General features: G+C 47.4%; 1 protein-coding gene across 2 annotated transcripts in view; it reads right to left on the reverse strand.

The window, feature by feature from the left end:
- Positions 1-23603, reverse strand: part of LOC115092810 (disintegrin and metalloproteinase domain-containing protein 9-like) — a 606381-nt gene that overhangs the window by 16563 nt on the left and 566215 nt on the right. For both annotated transcript variants that reach the window (XM_029604139.1, XM_029604138.1), the window contains exon 20: positions 12486-12521. In XM_029604139.1, coding sequence (XP_029459999.1) covers positions 12486-12521 — 36 coding nt within the window. The remainder of the gene's footprint in view (positions 1-12485; positions 12522-23603) is intronic.

The following is a 23603-nucleotide window of genomic DNA, read 5'->3' on the forward strand; positions in this document are numbered from 1 at the left end:
AAGACCTGGTAAATGGAGAAAAGGTAGTGGATTCGCTTGAAAATAGTGATCGTAATGCAATTAAATTTGACAATCATTGAAGGGTAGATACTAAATAAAACTATTGCAGTATCATTTAACTTTAAAAAGAGAGACTACAATAAAATGAGGAAATTAGAAAAAACTAAAAGGCTCACTTATCAAGGTTAAAGTTTGCAGGTATTGTTTAAAAAGGTAAAATTACTTCTTGATCATTTCCTTTCCTCTAAGGAAGGCAGGCCAATCCACACTGGTGGATAATGCACTCTTACCAGCAGATGGAGACAGAGACACCTGATGCGCTGATGTCACTGACTTATTGCCGTGGCCTGACATCAGCCTGCCAGTATCTCTAGCAAAGCAAACTATGGATAACTGATTATACTTTGAACCATGACTATTCACAACCAACAACTTGATATTTCCAGCCAGCTCACAAGTACTAAGCTCAGTAAAAAACAGATTACTTCATGGGTATAAATCTCTTGTGTATTGGGGAAGACTATATTGATAGGAGTATACTACTGTCCACCTGGCCAAGATGGTGAGACAGACAGTGAAATGATAGGAGAAATTAGGGAAGCTAACCAAATTGGTAGTGCGGTAATAATGGGAGATTTCAATTATCCAAATATTGACTGTGTAAATGTATCATCAGGACATGCTAGAGATATAAAGTTCCTGGATGGAACAATTGGTTCAGAACCAACAAGAGAGGGAGCAATTTTAGATCTAATTCTCAGTGTAGCACAGGATTTGGTGAGAGAGGTAACGGTGGTGGGGCCACTTGGCAATAGTGATCATAATATGATCAAATTTGAATTAATGACTGGAAGGGGGATAGTAAGCAAATCCATGGCTATCGTGCTAAACTTTCAAAAGGGAAACTTTGATAAAATGAGAAAAATAGTCAGAAAAAACCTGAAAGGAGCAGCTACAAAGGTAAAACGTGTGCAAGAGCTGTGGTCATTGTTAAAAAATACCATCCTAGAAGCACAGTCCAGATGTATTCCACACATTAAGAAAGGTGGAAAGAAGGCAAAACGATTATCGGCATGGTTAAAAGGGGAGGTGAAAGAAGCTATTTTAGCCAAAAGATCTTCATGTTACGCTTGGGCTGAGTTCAGGGGTAGTGAACACCACCCAAAAGGGTGGCTCCAGGTGGAGAGAGACAGGGATGGCTGGAAACCGTGTCTGGGTCCCGGCTGGGTCAGGGCAGACAGCAAGTAGCAGTGTCTGGGTCTAGGCTGGGTCAGGGCAGGCGGCAGATAGCAGTGTCTAGGTTCAGGCTGGGTCAGGGCAGGCGGCAGATAGCAGTGTCTAGGTTCAGGCTGGGTCAGGGCAGGCGGCAGATAGCAGTGTCTAGGTTCAGGCTGGGTCAGGGCAGGAGGCAGAGCAAGGCAGGTCAGAAGGCCCATAGGCCACACACACACAGAAGGCCCGTAGGCCAGACACCGTAAGCGGGGCAAGGCAGGTCAGAAGGCCCCTAGGCCACACACCGTAAGCGGGGCAAGGCAGGTCAGAAGGCCCGTAGGCCACACACACACAGAAGGCCCGTAGGCCACACACAGTAAGCAGGGCAGAGAGCCCGTAGGCCAAACACACACAGACAGTAGAGCAGAGGGCCCGTAGGACCGCACGCACAGTAAGCAAGGCAGGGCAGGGCAGAAGGTCCGAAGACCATACACAGCACAAGGTAGAAGGCCTGAAGGCCGCGCAAGGCAAGGCAAGACAAGACAAGGTAGAAGGCCCGAAGGCCGCGCAAGGCAAGGCAAGGCAAGGCAAGACAGAAGGCCCGAAGGCCCGCGCAAGGCAAGGCAGGCAAGACAGAAGGCCCGAAGGCCGCGCAAGGCAAGGCAAGGCAAGACAGAAGGCCCGAAGGCCGCGCAAGGCAAGGCAAGGCAAGACAGAAGGCCCGAAGGCCGTGCAAGGCAAGGCAAGACAAGGTAGAAGGCCCGAAGGCCACGCAAGGCAAGGCAAGACAGAAGGCCCGAAGGCCACGCAAGGCAAGGCAAGGCAAGACAGAAGGCCCAAAGGCCGCGCAAGGCAAGGCAAGGCAAGACAGAAGGCCCAAAGGCCGCGCAAGGCAAGGCAAGACAGAAGGCCCGAAGGCCACGCAAGGCAAGACAAGGTAGAAGGCCCGAAGGCCACGCAAGGCAAGGCAAGACAAGACAAGGTAGAAGGCCCGAAGGCCACGCAAGGCAAGGCAAGGCAAGACAGAAGGCCCGAAGGCCACGCAAGGCAAGGCAAGAGAAAAGGCCCGAAGGCAAGACAAGGCTAGGCAAAGCAAGGTCAAAGGACCACACGCACAGCAAGCAAGGAAGGCTAGAGCAGGGAGCCCAGGCGAGCTCGATGCCGAAGCACTGAGGGAACTGTCAGGCAGGGTTATAAGGGAAAGCCCAGAACATAGAGAGGAGAAGGGAGATAGACTGGGCCTGTCAGGAGAGCCAGCTCTAGAGGGACCCCTGGTGGTGAGGCGGTTGCACAGCAGCCATAGCCGTAACAGTACCCCCCCCCCCTCAAGGCCTCCCCCTCCTCCTGGATCCCATTTTTGCAGGAGGTACTCAATAATAACGTGAGACCACTCCGGGGGCAATGCGGCAGGTTCAACTCCCTCCCGAGGCAGCAAGGCAGTCCATAACCCTTCCTGGAGTAATAAGGCAGACGCAACCCCAACCTGGGGCAGCAACATAGTCCATAACCCCTCCTGGGACAAGGCGGCAGAGTTAGACCCCTCCTGGGGTAGCAGAGGCGGTGCAGATTTCCATAACCCCTCCTGGGGTGACAAGGGGAACATAAACCCCACCTGGGGCAGAGAAATAGTCCGTAATCCCTCCTGAGACGACAGCAGGACTGGTCCGGACCCCTCCAGGATCGGCATCAGGGCCGGAACAGACTCCTCCAGGGTCGGCGACCGTAGGACCAGTATGGGCCCCTCCCGAGTCGGCAGCTGGATCGGTACAGCAGGCTCAGATGGCTGAGTAACAAAGTCTGTTGGCAGGCCCGGTTCGGACCCCTCCGGGGACTGCAGCAGGGCCGGTTCGGACCCCTCCGGGGACGGCAGCAGGACCGGTTCAGTAGACTCAGATGGCTGAGTCAGAAAGTCTGTCAGTAGGACCGGTTCGGACCCCTCCGGGAACGACAGCAGGGCCGGTTCGGACTCCTCCGAGGACGGCAGCAAAGCCGGTTCGAGCCCCTCCGGGGGGCGGCAGCAGGACCGGTTCGGACCCCTCCAGGGGCAGCAGCAAAACCGGTTCGGACCCCTCCAGGGGCGGCAGCAAGACCGGTTCGGCAGTGTCAGACGGCTGAGAAACACAGTCTGTCAGTAGGACCAGTTCAGACCCCTCCAGGGGCGGCAGCAAGACCGGTTCGGACCCCTCCGGGGGCGGCAGCAAGACCGGTTCGGCAGTTTCAGACGGCTGAGAGACACAATCTGTCAGTAGGACCGGTTCAGATCCTTCCGGGGCCAGCAGCAGGACCGGTTCGAGCCCCTCCGGGGGTGAAGCAGCAGGCTCGGACTCCACTCGAAGCGATGCAGCGGGCTCGGAACCCTCTCGGGATGATGCAACAGGTTCAGGCCCCTCTCGGGGTGATGCAGCAGGCTTGGGCCCCTTGCGGGGAGATGCAGCAGACTTGGACCCCTCTTGGGGTGGTGCAGCAGGCTCTAGCGTGGAAGTTATAGAAGGCTTCTTAACCCGGTGAGTTCTAAGATTTTCAGAATTAATACTTGTTTCCTGGTAGCAAGTTTTTTCCAAAGTGTCCAGAGATGAAGTGCTAGAATGCTTAATCCATAAACTGTTACATGAAATAATGTTGCTAACTGGGCCAGAAGCTGAACGCCCGGTAGTAGAACTAGCTGAGCTTTTGGGAGAAACAGATGGCCCGTTAGCTTTGCAGCGGGGGCAGGGTTCGCCTGGATGCAAAAGGCACGGAATACATGAACATTTCCACCATCCTGGCTGTGGAGTAGAACAGTTTAAACACTCTTGATAGACAGAGACATTTCTCTTATTGCAGTTACTGCACGACCAGTGTTCCTGACCAGCAAGTTGACAGGCTAGACAGTTCTGATAGCTTAGGTAATTCAAGGTCTGACAGGAATTGCAGGTATAAAACTTTGAAGGAGGCATCTTGTAATAGTGAAAAAAAAGTTGACTCACCGGAAGCACACAGACATATCTCTTCCCCTGGAATTTGATGGCTTCGGCATACTGTTACGCTTGGGCTGAGTTCAGGGGTAGTGAACACCACCCAAAAGGGTGGCTCCAGGTGGAGAGAGACAGGGATGGCTGGAAACCGTGTCTGGGTCCCGGCTGGGTCAGGGCAGACAGCAAGTAGCAGTGTCTGGGTCTAGGCTGGGTCAGGGCAGGCGGCAGATAGCAGTGTCTAGGTTCAGGCTGGGTCAGGGCAGGCGGCAGATAGCAGTGTCTAGGTTCAGGCTGGGTCAGGGCAGGCGGCAGATAGCAGTGTCTAGGTTCAGGCTGGGTCAGGGCAGGAGGCAGAGCAAGGCAGGTCAGAAGGCCCGTAGGCCACACACACACAGAAGGCCCGTAGGCCAGACACCGTAAGCGGGGCAAGGCAGGTCAGAAGGCCCGTAGGCCACACACACACAGAAGACCCGTAGGCCACACACCGTAAGCGGGGCAAGGCAGGTCAGAAGGCCCGTAGGCCACACACACACAGAAGGCCCGTAGGCCACACACCGTAAGCGGGGCAAGGCAGGTCAGAAGGCCCGTAGGCCACACACAGTAAGCAGGGCAGAGAGCCCGTAGGCCAAACACACACAGACAGTAGAGCAGAGGGCCCGTAGGACCGCATGCACAGTAAGCAAGGCAGGGCAGGGCAGAAGGTCCGAAGACCATACACAGCACAAGGTAGAAGGCCCGAAGGCTGCACAAGGCAAGGCAAGACAAGACAAGGTAGAAGGCCCGAAGGCCGCGCAAGGCCGCGCAAGGCAAGGCAAGACAGAAGGCCCGAAGGCCGCGCAAGGCAAGGCAAGGCAAGACAGAAGGCCCGAAGGCCGCGCAAGGCAAGGCAAGGCAAGGCAAGACAAGGTAGAAGGCCCGAAGGCCACGCAAGGCAAGGCAAGGCAAGGCAAGACAGAAGGCCCGAAGGCCGCGCAAGGCAAGGCAAGACAGAAGGCCCGAAGGCCACGCAAGGCAAGGCAAGACAAGGTAGAAGGCCCGAAGGCCACGCAAGGCAAGGCAAGGCAAGACAGAAGGCCCGAAGGCCGCGCAAGGCAAGGCAAGACAGAAGGCCCGAAGGCCACACAAGGCAAGACAAGGTAGAAGGCCCGAAGGCCACGCAAGGTAAGGCAAGACAAGACAAGGTAGAAGGCCTGAAGGCCACGCAAGGCAAGGCAAGACAGAAGGCCGAAGGCCACGCAAGGCAAGGCAAGAGAAAGGCCCGAAGGCAAGGCAAGGCTAGGCAAAGCAAGGTCAAAGGACCACACGCACAGCAAGCAAGGAAGGCTAGAGCAGGGAGCCCAGGCGAGCTCGATGCCGAAGCACTGAGGGAACTGTCAGGCAGGGTTATTAGGGAAAGCCCAGAACATAGAGAGGAGAAGGGAGATAACTGGGCCTGTCAGGAGAGCCAGCTCTAGAGGGACCCCTGGTGGTGAGGCGGTTGCACAGCAGCCATAGCCGTAACACTTCATTCAAAAATTGGAAGAAGGATCCAACAGAAGAAAATAGGATAATACATAAGCGTTGGCAAGTTAAATGCAAGACATTGATAAGACAGGCTAAGAGAGAATTTGAAAAGAAGTTGGCCATAGAGGCAAAAACTCACAGTAAAAACGTTTTTAAATATATCTGAAGCAGAAAACCTGTGAGGGAGTCAGTTGGACTGTTAGATGATCGAGGGATTAAAGGGGCACTTAGAGAAAATAAGGCCATTGTGTAAAGATTAAATGATTTCTTTGCTTCGGTGTTTACTGAAGAGGATGTTGGGGAGGTACCCGTACCAGAGAAGGCTTTCATGGGTAATGATTCAGATGGACTGAACCAAATCAAAAGTGAGTAATCATCCCCAAAATCATCCATTGGGTCACGATCCACTTCTTCCTCTACCTTAAATGGGTCTACCTCTGTATAGCCCTTGCCTGACTTGATCGCTGAGTAGGAAGGCCTAAAAAGCTTCCCTTCCTTATGGGGATGCTTAGCCTCCACATAAGAACATAAGAAATTGCCATGCTGGGACAGACCAAGGGTCCATCAAGCCCAGCATCCTTGTTTCCAACAGAGTCCAAAAACCAGGCCACAAGAACCTGGCAATTACCCAAACACTAAGAAGAACCCATGCTACTGATGCAATTAATAGCAGTGGCTAGTCCCTAAGTATAATTGATTAATAGCCATTAATGGACTTCTCCTCCAAGAACTTATCCAAACCTTTTTTGAACCCAGCTACACTAACTGCACTAACTACCTTCTCTGGCAACAAATTCCAGAGCTTTATTGTGCGTTGAGTGAAAGAATTTTCTCCGATTAGTCTTAAATGTGTTACTTGCTAACTTCATGGAATGCCCCCTAGTCCTTCTATTATTTGAAAGTGTAAATAACCGAGTCACATCTACTCGTTCAAGACCTCTCATGATCTTAAAGACCTCTATCATATCCCCCCTCAGCCGTCTCTTCTCCAAGCTGAACAGCCCTAACCTCTTCAGCCTTTCCTCATAGGGGAGCTGTTCCATCCCCTTTATCATTTTGATTGCCCTTCTCTGTACCTTCTCCATCGCAACTATATCTTTTTTGAGATGCGGCGACCAGAATTGTACACAGTATTCAAGGTGCGGTCTCACCATGGAGCGATACAGAGGCATTATGACATTTTCCGTTCTATTAACCATTCCCTTCCTAATAATTCCTAACATTCTATTTGCCTTTTTGACTGCTGCAGCACACTGAGCCGACAATTTTAAAGTATTATCCACTATGATGCCTAGATCTTTTTCCTGGGTGGTAGCTCCTAATATGGAATCTAACATCGTGTAACTACAGCAAGGGTTATTTTTCCCTATGTGCAACACCTTGCACTTGTCCACATTAAATTTCCTCTGCCATTTGGATGCCCAATCTTCCAGTCTTGCAAGGTCCTCCTGTAATGTATCACAGTCTGCCTGTGATTTAACTACTCTGAATAATTTTGTATCATCCGCAAATTTGATAACCTCACTCGTCGTATTCCTTTCCAGATCATTTATATATATATTGAAAAGCACTGGTCCCAATACAGATCCCTGAGGTACTCCACTGTTTACCCTTTTCTACTGAGAATATTGACCATTTAATCCTACTCTCTGTTTCCTGTCTTTTAACCAGTTTGTAATCCACGAAAGGACATCGCCTCCTATCCCATGACTTTTTAGTTTTCATAGAAGCCTCTCATGAGGGACTTTGTCAAACGCCTTCTGAAAATCCAAATACACTACATCTACCGGTTCACCTTTATCCACATATTTATTAACCCCTTCAAAAAAATGAAGCAGATTTCTTAGGCAAGACTTCCCTTGGGTAAATCCATGTTGACTGTGTCCCATTAAATCATGTCTTTCTATATGCTCTACAATTTTGATCTTGAGAATAGTTTCCACTATTTTTCCCGGCGCTGAAGTCAGGCTCACTGGTCTATAATTACCCGGATTGCCCCTGGAGCCTTTTTTAAATATTGGGGTTACATTGGTCACCCTCCAGTCTTCAGGTACAATGGATGAATTTAATGATAGGTTACAAATTTTAACTAATAGATCAGAAATTTCATTTTTTAGTTCCTTCACAACCCTAGGATGCATACCATCCGGTCCAGGTGATTTGCTACTCTTTAGTTTGTCAATCTGGCCTACTACATCTTCCAGGTTCAAAGTGATTTCGTTCAGTTAGTCTGAGTCATCACCCCTGAAAACCATCTCCGGAACTGGTATCTCCCCAACATCCTCATTAGTAAACACGGAGGCAAATAATTCATTTAGTCTTTCTGCAATGGCCTTATCTTCCCTAAGAGCCCCTTTAACCCCTCTGTCATCTAATGGTCCAACCGACTCCCTCACAGGTTTCTTACTTTGGATATATTTAAAAAAGTTTTTATTATGAGTTTTTGCCTCTATGGCCAACTTCATTTCAAATTCTCTCTTCGCCTGTCTTATCAATGTTTTACACTTACCTTGACAATGCTTATGTTTTATCCTATTTTCTTCAGATGGATCCTTCTTCCAATTTTTGAAGGATGTTTTTTTGGCTAAAATAGCCTCTTTCACCTCACCTTTTAACCATGACGGTAATCGTTTTGCCTTCCTTCCACCTTTCTTAATGCGCGGAATACATATGGACTGCGCCTCTAGGATTGTATTTTTAAACAATGTCCAAGCCTGTTGAACACTTTTAACCTTTGCAGCTGCACCTTTCAGTTTTTTTCTATTTTCCTCATTTTATCAAAGTTTCCCTTTTTAAAATTTAGTGTTAGAGCTGCAGATTTACTTATTGTCCCCCTTCCAATTAGTTTAAATTTGATCATGTTATGATCACTTTTGCCAAGTGGCCCCACCACCGTTTCTTCTTTCATCAAATCTTGCGTTCCACTAAGAATTAAATCTAAAATAGCTCCCTCTCTTGTAGGTTCCTGAACCAATTGCTCCATGAAGCAGTCATTTATTACATCCAGGAACTTTATGTCTCTAGCAAGTCCTGATGTTACATTTACCCAGTCAATATTGGGGTAATTGAAATCTCCCATTATTGCACTGCCAAATTGGTTTGCTTCCCTGATTTCTCTTAGCATTTCATCTGTCTGACCATTTTGTCCAGGTGGACGGTAGTATACTCCTATCACTATACTCTTACCCAACACACATGGGATTTCTACCCATATAGATTCTACTGAGCATTTACTCTCTTGTATGATCTTTATCCTGTTGGACTCTATACCCTCCCGGACATAAAGTGCCACACCCCCACCAAGTTGATCCTCCCTATCATTGCGATATAATTTGTACCCTGATATAGCACTGTCCCATTGGTTATCCTCCTTCCACCAAGTCTCTGTGATGCCAATTATGTCAATCTCATCATTTGCTGCTAAACACTCTAACTCTCCCATCTTACTTCTTAGACTTCTGGCATTGGCATACAGACATTTCAAAGTGTGGTTTTTGCTTGTTTTAACAACCTGCTTTTCAGTTGTTTGGGAGAATTTGGTAATCATTAGTTTTGGTGATTTTTTACATATAGGCATATGAACTATGTTTGCTTTTGATGGAACCTCTCTGTTGGGATGCCCTCTCTCCTGTTTCATTAGTATCCTTCAAGGATACATTTCTCCGAACCATGCACTGCTGAGTGACTGTCGGCTTTCCCCCTTGTTCTAGTTAAAAGCTGCTCTATCTCCTTTTAAAAAGTTAGTGCCAGCAGCTTGGTTCCACTCTGGTTAAGGTGGAGCCCGTCCTTTCGGAAAAGTCTCCCCTTTCCCCAAAAGTTTCCCCCAGTTCCTTACAAAGCTAAATCCCTCTTCCCTGCACCATCGTCTCATCCACGCATTGAAACTCTGGAGCTCTGCCTGCCTTTGGGGACCTGCACGTGGAACAGGAAGCATTTCAGAGAATGCCACCCTGGAGGTTCTGGATTTCAGCTTCCTACCTAAAATCCTAAATTTGGCTTCCAGAACCTCTCTCCCATATTTTCCTATGTCGTTGGTGCCCACATGTACCACGACATCCGGCTCCTCCCCAGCACTGTCTATAATCCTATCTAGGTGACGCATGAGGTCTGCCACCTTCGCACCAGGCAGGCAAGTTACCAGGCGGTCCTCACGTCCACCAGCCACCCTGCTATCTACATTTCTAATAATTGAATCACCAACTATGATGGCCGGCCTAACCCTTCCCTCCTGGGCAGTAGCCCTGGGAGATTTGTCCTCAGTGCGAGAGGACAATACATCACCTGGAGAGCAGGTCCTTGCTACAGGATCACTTCCTGCTACACCAGGGTGATGTTCTCCTACTGGGAGACCTTTCTGATCCAAGGCAGCACTGGGGCTGCCAGAATGGATTTGGGACTTGGCTACTATGTCCCTGAAGGTCTCGTCAATGTACCTCTCTGTCTCCCTCAGCTCTTCCAAGTCTGCTACTCTAGCCTCCAGAGATCGGACTCGTTCCCTGAGAGCCAGGAGCTCTTTGCACCGAGTGCACACATACAATCTCTCACCGGCGGGTAAAAAATCATACATGTGACACTCAATGCAAAAGACTGGAAAGCCCCCCTCTTGCTGCTGGACTGCTGCCTTCATCTTAGTATTATTGAGTTCCTAGTTAAGTTTAGGATAATAAGGGCGTTGGAATGAGAGTACTTTAAATTTACAGGTGAATTTAGTAATTAATCAGCTAGTATCCTACAAGGGGATAATTAAACTTTCAATAAGGGCTGGTACAATATTATGTTTTAGATAAGACCCTGATTGATTTTTAATAAGAAAGTGTCTTGTGCCTAAAAATCAGGGGTTGAGTGGGTGGGAAGGACAGACACTAGAATTAACTGTCTCTGGCTTGCTTATTACTTCAGACACACACAAACTCTAAAGAATATATCCCTTAATTTCACTGTTCACCAAACGTTTATAAGCCCAAAGATTTCTGAAAACTATACTTACCAATCCTCTTAAACCACGGTTGAATTAATCACTCATTCAAAGGAGGGATTTGAGATTCATGCGCTGTTAGGCGCGCGCTTCCGGTCTCCTCTACTGCAAACCTTGCGGGGCCTCTGGAAGCTGGGGCGTGGAAGTCAATCCCTGGATCGCTTGCGGTGACCTCTGGACTCCTCTCCCGGGGGATGCTGGGAGCACTGGGTGCCCTCTCAAAAAGTTTTACAAACCTTGGAAAAATTCCATCCAGGAGGAAACTGAATCCAACTCTGGGACCATGGGGCTGACTAAGGTGCCCTCTGTCCCCCCCCCCCCCCCCCCCCCCCGGATGCTGTATCACCTCCTGCACTCCCCTCTGAGTCCTCATTTAGCAGGAGGAATGCCCCAAAGGCAGTAAAATCCTTGAAGTACAATTCTTCTTCAGCCTCCAGCCATACAGTCATAGGTTAAGAGACAGCACAACAGCTGGACTGCTCTCATATTGCAGGCTACACAAATCGGAAGCCTCTTAGTCTTTTTAGCTCCCGGCTCCATTATCTGTCTCAAAAGGGCCCTCCTGTCCCCAGTATGCTACTAAAACATTGCCAAATGCCTCTCTAAGGTGCACAGTGCATTGATGTGCGAAATTCTAGTCCATGCGCAAAACTCTTTAAGTTATGGCTTTACTGTGCAAACTCACGTGCATGGGAAAAACCCAGCCGCAGCCTAACCACGTGCGGCAGCAGTCTGTTATTTCCTCACACAGGCAATAGACAGGGACAGCAGCATGGGAGCTCAGAAGCACGTCTGCCAACCGCATTAACACTAAAAGCACCACCAGTACGCCGCTTCCCTTCTGCTCTCCCATAGTTTGATTGGTGGTGTGGGGGGAGTAGTACTGAGGGGGAAAATGGCCCAAATAGGGAAGGGGAGACCACCTTTATTCCTTTTTCTTTTTTTTACTTGAGTACAGATCTCCACTGGCTGAAGTCATGACCAGGCCGGTGACTATGGGGGGGTAAGAAGGTGCAAGTCTTCACCCCCAAGCTCCGCCTTCTCCTCTTTTTTTTTTTTTAGCCTAAACCTGACAATGCACAGAGACTTAATCACTCAGTTGAGTGAGAATACCAGACTGGTTTCACCACAGGAGCTCAAATCTGTTTCTTCTCCTCACTAGGGAGATGTATGTCCACCATCTGCTGGAGACAGAGAATACTGGCAGTCTGATGTCACAGCAGGAAGATATGTCAGTGACATCAGTGAATCAGTTGTCTCCGTCTCCATAAGCTAATAGGAGTGCATAACATACCAGTGTGGATTGGTCTACCTGAGTGCAGAGGAATATCATCTTGGATGCCCAGAAAAAATGCATTCCATGCATTAAAAATGTTAAAAACAAATTAGCTTAACGGTGAGGTTAAAGGGATAATTAAAACTAGAAGAGCATTTTTCAAAAAATGAAAAGCAGGCCTAATGAGAAAAATAGGGAAGAAAATAGTTGTAGAAAAGTAAAGGGCTCCAAGATGATCCAGGAAACTAAATACCATAGGAGTTATGTCAGTGCTTGGCAAAATGGTAGAAGCTATTCTTTAAAACAAAATTACTGGCATATAGTTAGGAATGGTTTAATGAAGAAGAATCAGGAGTAGCCTAGTGGTTAGAGCAGTGGGCTATGAATCAGGAGACCAGTGTTTGAGTCCTGCTGTTGCTCCTTGTGACCTTGGGCAAATTACTTTACCCTCCAGTGTCTCAGGTACAAACTTAGATTATAAGCCCTCTAGGGAATGTAATCCACTTTGAAGGGCTGCAAAAAGTGGAATATAAATCAATAAAATGTTAGCAAAGGGAAGACTTACCTTTCTATATTGGGGGGTCCTGTGGGTGAGGAGTTTCTGATAACAGCAGAGGGCACACAAAACACAAGTGCAAAAAAACTGGTATGAATAATCTGAGATATGTATTGTGATAAATAAATATATATATATATGATATACTGTGCAAACAAATAAGTATGCAAAATATACTGTGCGACATACAACTTCCCCAAACAAGAAATATAAAACTCTGGTGCTCATTTATAACACACATAATATGCACATGACAGAGAGAAACAACAGCAATAATAATGAACACAATTGCTAAAGTACAGGCAAACACTATTCACTAGTCACTTCCTTCAGAAAGCATCCTCTGACTCCTGAGCAATGACAGCAAGCAGATCTCTGTGAGGACTGGACAGCCAGGGAATCTTCAATCTTGCAGTTCCTATGATGGGATCAGTGGGCTGCAAAGAAATTTGTCCACCCCTCCTTTGTTCAGTACTTAAATAGACTCTGCTTCTAGCACGTGATGCATATTTTCCGATTTGAGCAGTAAACTAGTGGGCAGTAACTTCTGTCCAGTGACAGCAAATATCAGAGAAAAAGATGTCCAGTAATGGCTTCTTTGTTGTTCTTTCAGCCACACTTTTGGGGATCACCATATTTGCTTTGTTTGTTATACACATGTGCAGCATCTTTGCCTAGGTCACTGTCATTCACAATAATAGATTTCTTTATATTTACTCTCTCTAATCAAACTACATTTGTGTGTCTGCTGTTGTATATTTATGGCAAGATGCCCATTATAATATATTCTGTGTTTCTCTGTCTGTGTCCTTGAACATAAGAACATAAGAAAGTGCCATATTGGGTCAGACCAAGGGTCCATCAAGCCCAGCATCCTGTTTCCAACAGTGGCCAATCCAGGCCATAAGAACCTGGCAAGTACCCAAAACCTAAGTCTATTCCATGTTACCGTTGCTAATGACAGTGGCTATTCTCTAAGGGGTAGATTTTCAAAGGGGTACGCGCGTAGGATACGTGCATACCCCTCGAAAACCTACCCCAAACCCCCCCTGCGTGCGCCGAGCCTATTTTGCATAGGCTCGGCAGCACGCGCAAGCCCTGGGACGCGCGTAAGTCCCGGGGCTTGCATGGAGAGGCGTGCCGGGGGGCATGCTGGGGGGCATGGTGGTCATGACGCGGCGTTTCGGGGGCGTGGTGCGGGTGACGCGTCGTTTCAGAGGCGGCGCCACGGGCATGGTTTCGGCCCAGGGGCGATCCGGGGGCGTGGCTGCACCCTCCGGAACAGCCCCTGGGTAGGGTGATGGCGCGCCAGCAGCCTGCTGGCGCACGCAAATTTACGTCTGCCTCCGGCAGGCGTAAATCCGGCAATAAAGGTGGGGGGGGTTTAGATAGCGCCAAGGGGGTGGGTTAGGTAGGGGAAGGGAGGGGAAGGTGAAGGGAGGGCGAAAGAAAGTTCACTCAGAGGCCGCTCCAATTTCGGAGGGGCCTCGGAGGGAACGGAGGCAGGCTTCACGGCTTGGCGCGCGCAGGCTGCCCAAAATCGGCAGCGTTGCGCGCACCGATCCCAGATTTTAATGGATACGCGCGCCTACGTGCGTATCTATTGAAATCCCACGTACTCTTGTTCGCACCTGGTGCGCGAAAAAAAGTACGCGCTCGCACAAAATTATAAAATCTACCCCCAAGTGAACTTAATAGCAGGTAATGGACTTCTCCTCCAAGAACTTATCCAATCCTTTTTTAAACACAGCTATACTAAATGCACTAACCACATCCTCTGGCAACAAATTCCAGAGTTTAATTGTGCGTTGAGTAAAAAAGAACTTTCTCCGATTAGTTTTAAATGTGCCCCATGCTAACTTCATGGAGTGCCCCCTAGTCTTTCTATTATCCGAAAGAGTAAATAACCGATTCACATCTACCTGTTCTAGACCTCTCATAATTTTAAATCTCTATCATATCCCCCCTCAGCCGTCTCTTCTCCAAGCTGAAAAGTCCTAACCTCTTTAGTCTTTCTTCATAGGGGAGCTGTTCCATTCCCCTTATCATTTTGGTAGCCCTTCTCTGTACCTTCTCCATCGCAATTATATCTTTTTTGAGATGTGGCGACCAGAATTGTACACAGTATTCAAGGTGCGGTCTCACCATGGAGCGATACAGAGGCATTATGACATTTTCTGTTTTATTCACCATTCCCTTTCTAATAATTCCCAACATTCTGTTTGCTTTTTTGACTGCCGCAGCACACTGAACCGACGATTTCAATGTGTTATCCACTATGACGCCTAGATCTCTTTCTTGGGTTGTAGCACCTAATATGGAACCCAACATTGTGTAATTATAGCATGGGTTATTTTTTCCTATATGCATCACCTTGCACTTATCCACATTAAATTTCATCTGAACAATTTTGTGTCATCTGCAAATTTGATTATCTCACTCTTCGTATTTCTTTCGAGATCATTCATAAATATATTGAAAAGTAAGGGTCCCAATACAGATCCCTGAGGCACTCCACTGTCCACTCCCTTCCACTGAGAAAATTGTCCATTTAATCCTACTTTCTGTTTCCTGTCTTTTAGCCAGTTTGCAATCCATGAAAGGACATTGCCACCTATCCCATGACTTTTTACTTTTCCTAGAAGCCTCTCATGAGGAACTTTGTCAAATGCCTTCTGAAAATCCAAGCATACTACATCTACCGGTTCACCTTTATTCACATGTTTATTAACTCCTTCAAAAAAGTGAAGCAGATTTGTGAGGCAAGACTTGCCCTGGGTAAAGCCATGCTGACTTTGTTCCATTAAACCATGTCTTTCTATATGTTCTGTGATTTTGATGTTTAGAACACTTTCCACTATTTTCCCTGGCACTGAAGTCAGGCTAACCGGTCTGTAGTTTCCCGGATCGCCCCTGGAGCCCTTTTTAAATATTGGGGTTACATTTGCTATCCTCCAGTCTTCAGGTACAATGGATGATTTTAATGATAGGTTACAAATTTTTACTAATAGGTCTGAAATTTCATTTTTTAGTTCCTTCAGAACTCTGGGGTGTATACCATCCAGTCCGGGTGATTTACTACTCTTCAGTTTGTCAATCAGGCCTACCACATCTTCTAGGTTGAAGTTTTCAGCTTGCTTTCTTATCAGATTAGAAGAAAGGGAGGGCTGCCTGACACAGTAAATTTATTGAGAGATCCAGAGAACTCACATACAACTGCATCCTTTAACTGAACCAACATAACTGTATTCCTCTTTTGTAAGGGAATACATTAACCCTTTCCCATGCTTCATCGAAATGTCTTCTGCTAAATCTGTCCCTTCTCATTAACACACTTGCCAACATATTAGATGTTTTACAAGATCAAAATATACATAGATAAATGCAAGCCAATGGATATATTTGGATTTTTAGAGGGATCTGACAAAGTCCTTTATGAGAGACTCCTTGGCAATTAAATAGTTATGGGATAGGAAGCAGAGTCCTATTGTAGATTGGTAATTGGTTAAAAAAACAGGGAACGGAGAGAGCAGAGGAGGTGAAGGAGAACTTGCTACTCTACCGCTAGCAGTTGAGGAGCCCCGGGACTTGCGGCAGGTGTTCGCGGTTTCGGCAGAGAATCCCCAGCTGTGGCTGCTGACGTCAGAGGGCGGACCCGGCGACAGGAAGCAGGAAGCCCCATAAAATCGGGCTGTGAGCGGCACGCAGCCAAAGCCGCTCGTGCCTAAGAGGCGCGCGCTAGGCTTTGCCTGGCTTTGCCTGGAGTTCGCCGGATTCGCCTGATTCATCGCTGACAGAATAAGGTAAAAAAACATTTGCTGTTCTTACTTTGTTTCCTTCTCCGGACTATCTGCGGGATATTATTTCACAAATACATTAGTGAAGCAACTTGGGTAATCTGGTGAGAAAGTTTTCCTCCTTTCTTTCTAATAATGCCTCCGAAGAGAAAGGGGAAAGTGAGGGTTTTTCCCCCTCTACCCCTACCTTCTCCAATTCTACCAGATATAAGTCGCTTCATGATATCTCCTGGTCAAAATAAGGAAGGTACCGAGGAGCCTGGTGTGCCTGCCAGTCAGGGAGGACTGGCAAGCCTTGCAGAGGAGGCCTCCCTCAGCCCCAACACCGGTTTACCACCTGCGAAGAGGAATGGTAATGGGACATTAGGAGAAGCCTCTGTAGGCAACTACAAAGAAGCTGTGGATGTCGAAGGCGCAGTAGGAGGATTAGAAATGTTGTCCCCCCAGGAGGGTTTTGGGACTCAACTGACCAACAGGACATCCCCTATCCCATTGAACCGCCCCGAGGTGGTTACGTTAGACACCTTATGGGATATGATGGCGGGTGTGCTTAACAACTTAAAATGTTTGGAAAATAAGGTAGAGGCAATGAATGTGGGAAACCAAAAAGATGTTTTACAAATTCAAAAACAAATAAAAGAATCTGGTGAAAAGATTAAAAGTTTAGAATTGAAAGATAAGAAAAATCAAGATTTCCAAATAGCAATTTTGAAAGACAGAGATAATATCACAAGGAGAGTTGAAAACCTCGAAAACAACTCCAAACGTTTAAATTTGAGATTTCTGAACTTCCCCAGGATAATTGGGGAAGCTCCTCTAATTTCCCTAAAAACATTCTTAATTGAATGTCTTGGATTTGTTCTAGAGGACTCTCCAGTGATAATTAATTGTTATTATTTGCCTAAACCAAGGAGCCAGGTGGTACAACCATCTGATCAAATGTTTCAAGGAGATCTGACGAATTTCCTTGAGGACTCGGATGCACGAGTAATTGATAGGGGTACATTGTTGGCAAATTTTTCATCTATAAATGATATAAATTCTCTTATGAAAAAATATTTTGCCAAATTCCCTGTCAATTATCTGGGCAAGGATATTAAGGTTTTCCCAGATTTAGCTGCTTCCACACAGCAGAGGCGGAAATTGGGTTATCGCCAGGAGGTTATAGCTTTAGGCTTTACCTTTGTCTTGAGATTTCCATGTAAATGTTTAATCTCAAGGCAAGATGAAGCCTTTATTTTTTTTGTTCCCGAACATTTAAAAAATTTTATAGAGCAACGTAAGATCACAACCTCATCCCCAGTGTCTAACAATAATTAAAGTATATCCAGGAATGTATTTGCTCTAATTTGTTTATAAAAGTTAATTTAACAATCTCCCTGTAATTCTGATATTCATGCACATCTCTCAAAGTTGATTTGAAAAGTATGGTTAGGTAAAGCAAAGTTTTCTTTACATTTCACATACTGAGTAATTCATTCTTCTTAGTTAAATAATGGATATGCTTACCTGTACCATTATTATTGTGTTTCTGTAAATCATCCAATTGTGATTTATCGAAAAATTTATAAATAAAGAATTAAAAAAAAACAAAACAGGGAACAGTAGGACTAAATGGTCAGTTTTCACAATGGAGAAAGGTCAATAGTGACATGACTGAGGGATTTGTTCTGGGATCTGAACTGTTTAACATATTCATTAATGATCTGGGAAAGGGAGCAATGAGTGAAGTGATGACACTAAATTATTCAAAATTGTTAAAACAGCAGCAGATTGTGAGGAATTGCAGAAGGACCTTGTAAGGCTAGGTGACAGAGCATCTAATTGCTCTACATTCTACTTGGCAGATCAAAATTAATGTGGACAAGTGTAAAGTGAAACACATAGGAAAAAATAACCCCAGCTACAGGTATACAATGCTGGTTCCAAATTAGAAGTCACCTTCCAGGAAAAGGGCCTCAATGTCCTTGTGGACAATCATTTGAAATCCTCAGCTCAGTATGTAGTGTCAGTAAAAAAAAAAAAAAAAAACCAGACAAAATGTTAGGCATTATTTGGCAAGGAAAAGAGAATGGAGAAATCGGAGTTGCTTATCTGTAACAGGTGTTCTCCAAGGGCAGCAGGATGTCAGTCCTCACACATGGGTGGCATCATCCAGTGGAGCCCAGCATGAAAAACATGTCAAATTTTCTAGAACTTTGACTGAGCCTCTCTGAGCATACCCAAGCATGCATTATCCCATGTCACACAGGGTCCCTTCAGTCTGATCACAATGAAGTATAAGAAAAAACCCACGAAGTGGAGACCCTATTTTATGGGGAGAGGGCAGGTCCTCAAATGCTTTGCAACAGTGTCTGTGCAGAAGCTGCATGAGGGAAAGAATGTCCTCTTACTTAACCAGGAAAGACATCAGACTTTTTGCAGAGAAGACCACACCTTGAATACTGTGTACAATTCTGGTTGCCGCATCTCAAAAAAGATATAATTGCGATGGAGAAGGTACAGAGAAGGCTACCAAAATGATAAGGGGAATGGAACAGCTCCTCTATGAGGAAAGACTAAAGAGGTTAGGACTTTTCAGCTTGGAGAAGAGACGGCTGAAGGGGGATATGATAGAGGTGTTTAAAATCATGAGAGGTCTAGAATGGGTAGATGTGAATCAGTTATTTACTCTTTTGGATAATAAAAAGACTAGGGGGCACTCCATGAAGTTAGCATGAGGCATATTTAAAACTAATCGGAGAAAGTTCTTTTTCACTCAACGCACAATTAAATTCTGGAATTTGTTGCCAGAGGATGTGGTTAGTGCAGTTAGTATAGCTATGTTTAAAAAAGGATTGGATAAGTTCTTGGAGGAAAAGTCCATTACCTGCTATTAAGTTCACTTAGGGGTAGATTTTTAAAAAATGCGCGTTCGCGTACTTTTGTTGGCGCACCAGGCGCAAACAAATGTATGCTGGATTTTATAAGATACACGCTTAGCCGCGCGTATCTTATAAAATCCTGGATCGGCGCGCGCAAGGCTGCCAATTTTAGGCAGCCGGCGCGCGATGAGCCGCGCAGCCTGCCTCCATTCCCTCCGAGGCCGCTCTGAAATCGGTGCGGCCTCGGAGGGAACTCTCTTTCGCCCTCCCCTCACCTTCCCCTCCCTTCCTCTACCTAACCCCCCCCCCCCCCCCCGGCCCTATCTAAACCCCCCCCTACCTTTGTCCACGGATTTACGCCTCCTGGAGGGAGAAGTAAATCCACGCGCGCCAGCGGGCCGCTGGCACGCCGAGACGCAATCCGGGGGCGGTTCCGGAGGGCGCGGCCATGCCCCCGGGCCCGCCCCCGAAACGCCACGTCCCGCCCCCAAAATGCTGCGTCAATCGTCCCCGCCCCCAACACGCCCCCGACAAAAAACCCCGGGACTTACGCGAGTCCCGGGCCTCTGCGTGCGCCGGCAGGCCTATGGAAAATAGGCGCGCTGGCGCGCAAGGCCCTGCTCGCGTAAATCCGGGCGGATTTACGTGAGCAGGGCTTTTAAAATCCGCCCCTTAGAGAATAGCCACTGCCATTAGCAACGGTAACATGGAATAGACTTAGTTTTTGGGTACTTGCCAGGTTCTTATGGCCTGGATTGACCACTGTTGGAAACAGGATGCTGGGCTTGATGGACCCTTGGTCTGACCCAGTATGGCATGTTCTTATGTTCTTATAGAGGACCATGATATCAATGCCTTGGCCAATGGTATCGAGATTAGCATTGTTGGAAGCATGAGGGGCTCCACTGGAGACAACATCAAAGCATTCAGCATTGATGCAGCTGGTAACAGCATGGATGCACTAAGCACTGAGAGGATGTCTCACAGCTAGTAGGAAATAGATGCTGAAATAGATGCTAATACTGGAAAACGAGTAAGGAAAATGCATACCTCAATGGGCCAAGTGGGTTTTTGTCTGCTGTCAGTTTCTGGATTTGTATAAAACTCTTAATATTGATCTTAAAGTGAAGGTAGCAGAAGATCATATCATGACTTGGTAGGAACATTTTTACATGTAGAAATGATTGAAAAAAGCAAGTTTGCTTACCATAAACAGGTGTTTTTCATAGATAGTAGGATGATTTAGCCATGCTGTCTGGGTGACATCATCCAGATGTCATGGAGCAAAGCTGTCTCTCTAAACTCACAGAGCTTTTCCCCTGTGTGGCTGTGCTGCTCTTCTTGCATGCTTCGTGCAAGTCTCCTCAGTTGATTATAAAGCCAATCCATGCAGAGTAAAATTCAGATGGCTGTCTAGGGAGGAGGGAGAGATTTGAGACATCATTTCTGCAGCAGGGGAACCTAGGGCTGCTGAATGGGTACGTCTTTATGTGATGTCTTAACTGCTGACTGGCCCAATGAAGAGTGAGATCTGGAACCTGGAGATGAGTGTGATCCGTAACTCTTCCATCCCAGCGGGGGTAGTTTTGCTAAAAGAATACTTGCATCTGGGGTCCTAGGTCTGGGAGCTGAAGATTCCTGTAGAGAAGGGGAACAGCATCTATGATCCCTGAAAGAGAAATCCTGTCCTGAGCATGTTGGATTTGAGGCATAGTGTAGACTCTTAGTCGCAGTGGTAATGACTCCTCCCATGGGGAGGGGCCCCGTGGGGAACACAGCGATAGGCTAGACTCAGAGAGCAGTCACTGGAGATGGAAAGCTTTATTGTACTGCTGTAGAGAGATGTTAATACTGGAGGAAGAGATGGCACTGAAGTCCAGCAAGGTGCCAATACGCTCAGACAGCCTCAGATGAAGTAGTCTCACCCAGATGTACAAGGTTGGTAGTGTTCCGCAGAGCGGGATAAGCCAAACCTGGTGGGTGGAAATGGAGAGCTGGATCATATAGGTACTCACTGAAGAGTAGTGCAGGAATCCTACTGGTAGATGGTGAAGTTGGGACCCGAGGTCAGTAGCACGGATACCCTGTGCTGTATAGGCTCTCGAGGAGCGGGTACCTGGAAGCACAGATTCCTGTAAAAAGAAGATAGACCCCCGAGGAGCGGTTGTATAATTTGTAGGAGAAACCCTGAAGGGTAGTTGGAAGTGAGAGGCCCCCAAGGAGAGGGTGCCTAGAGCTTCTTCAGGAGCGAGATACCCCGGAGGGTAATGAGCAGTCTAAGGGTGCTGCTTAGAAGCGGTCAGAGTAGCTTAAACTGAAGTCCTTGCTAACTCGTTCTTTAGAAGCAGAGCGAAGGCTTAAATACCCGGAGGTATTGACGTCATGCGGTGGGGACGCCCCCGAGGTTCCCGCCATGACGTGTAGATAAGCGTAGGCAGCATCTGCGCACGCACCCTAGGAGGCCACAGGAAGGAGCATGGTGGATGGGGATGCCCATGCTGAGTTGGAGACGCCAAGAGTTTTGGCACTCGGCACCAGAGGCAGCCATCTTACCCATGGAGAAGGAGAAAGACAAAATAGAGGTGAGGCAGAGCGGTCGCAGCCATCTGAGACTGACAGAGGCAACAATACCCCCCTTCAAAGAGCCCCCTCCAGGACCTCTTCCTGGTGGTCTGAGTTTACGTGGATGTGCCAGATGGAATTGGTGTAGCATGTCCTTATCCATGATGTTGGCCAGTGGCTCCCATGAGTTTTCTTCTGGTCCATAGCCTCCCCAGGAGATGAGCTACTCCCATGTCTTGCCTCTCTTACGGACATCCAGGATGTCATCACGGCATATTCGATATCATCCTCAGTGTCCAGTTTAGTCGGTTCTGGGGTCTTTTTAGAGAACTCAGAGAGCATCAAGGGTTTTAACAGAGAGACATGGAAGGCTGTTATGTGGAGGGTTTTCATGTGCCCTTGGGCCTCAGCACGACCCCAGACAGATCCAGGCCCGAACCGAGAGTTGGCGACATGTCCCAGCATGGCAGAGACACGGTCTTACCCTCTGCCGGGCCTGCAAGCTCCCAGAGCCAACAAGATGATGTTGGAAGATGAACGGTCCTCTGAATGTTCCAATCCCTTTCGGACCTGCCACTTGGCATCGGCATGGAGCAGCAGACCGGCCTGAGGATGAGGGCAGACGGAGGCCTTGACATGAAGACATGAGACTATAAGTAAGGCGAAGACATTTATTTATTTATTTATTGATTGATTGATTGATTGGTTTTTATATACCGCCGCTCATCAGAGATATCACGTCGGTGTACGTAAAACAGTATGGTAACAATTAAGGAACGATATATAAAACAGCTAAAAGCAGTAACAGAGAATAGTTTATATAGTTAATAAAAACATGGAATAGCTATTATAGTACAACTTAATATAGTATCGAGGGATAACTTTAGGCAGAGCTTAGAGGAGATATAATAACTTAAATTGATGGGGAAAACTGGGGGGGAAGGTCGGGGAGGAGAGATTATATACATGGAAGGCTGTTACATACAGATTATATACATGGAAGGCTGTTACATACAGAAGGCTGTTACATACAGAAAATTATATACATGGAAGGCTGTTACATACAGAAAATTCTTAGACATGACACCAAGGCTGATGCGACGGCATCACAGACGAGACGAGGAACTTGACAAGATCCAGACGAGACGAGAAGCTGGGAAGGTAAACATTGGCACTGTCTCTCAGGGCACCCTACACAGCCGACCTTCACGGGCGGACCCAATGGGCTGGTCACGGACCACCCTGTTCCACTGCACGCCCTACACAGCCCGAGGAGGCTGGTCATGGACCATGTGGAGAGCTGGACAAGCGCAGGGAGGAATCCAGCTGAGGCGGAACTTCAACGACGAAGCCAATGTCATCTGGAGCACCACAAAGGCTGGCATGACAGGACGGCTCAGGAGCACAGTACACAAGTCCATTGCTGGCATCTCCCAAGACGGAGAAGCGTCACCCGGAGATCCACGGCCGGCAGAACAGAAGGCTCAAGCGCACAGGTGAAGGACAACAAGGAACCTGGAACATCAGGAAGTGGGACATCAGACGACGAGACACCAGGACACCTGGACGGGGACCTCAGGCAATGAAGACATGGCAAGAAGCAGACGAGATGAGACGAGATGAGGAGCTCTACGAAGAACACAAAGGACCTGACGGAGTGCTGGCAGCCAGGAGCCTCCAGGACTGAAGAAACTCCAATGCAAGGCCAAGACGAAATGCAGGAACAGCCCTTTAATAGGGCTGACACAGGAAACAATCTCTAGGTGGGGCCCAGGGCATATCTGGCGTGGGCCCTTTAAATGTTGAAGAGAGGCGCGGCCGCACGCCTAGGAGCAGGAAGCAGGAACTATGCAGGACCGTGGACAGCGGTCCTGCACTGACGTCAGCACGTAGAAGCAGGGCTG

This window comes from Rhinatrema bivittatum, chromosome 5, assembly GCF_901001135.1.
Source record: "Rhinatrema bivittatum chromosome 5, aRhiBiv1.1, whole genome shotgun sequence".
NCBI lineage: Eukaryota > Metazoa > Chordata > Amphibia > Gymnophiona > Rhinatrematidae > Rhinatrema > Rhinatrema bivittatum.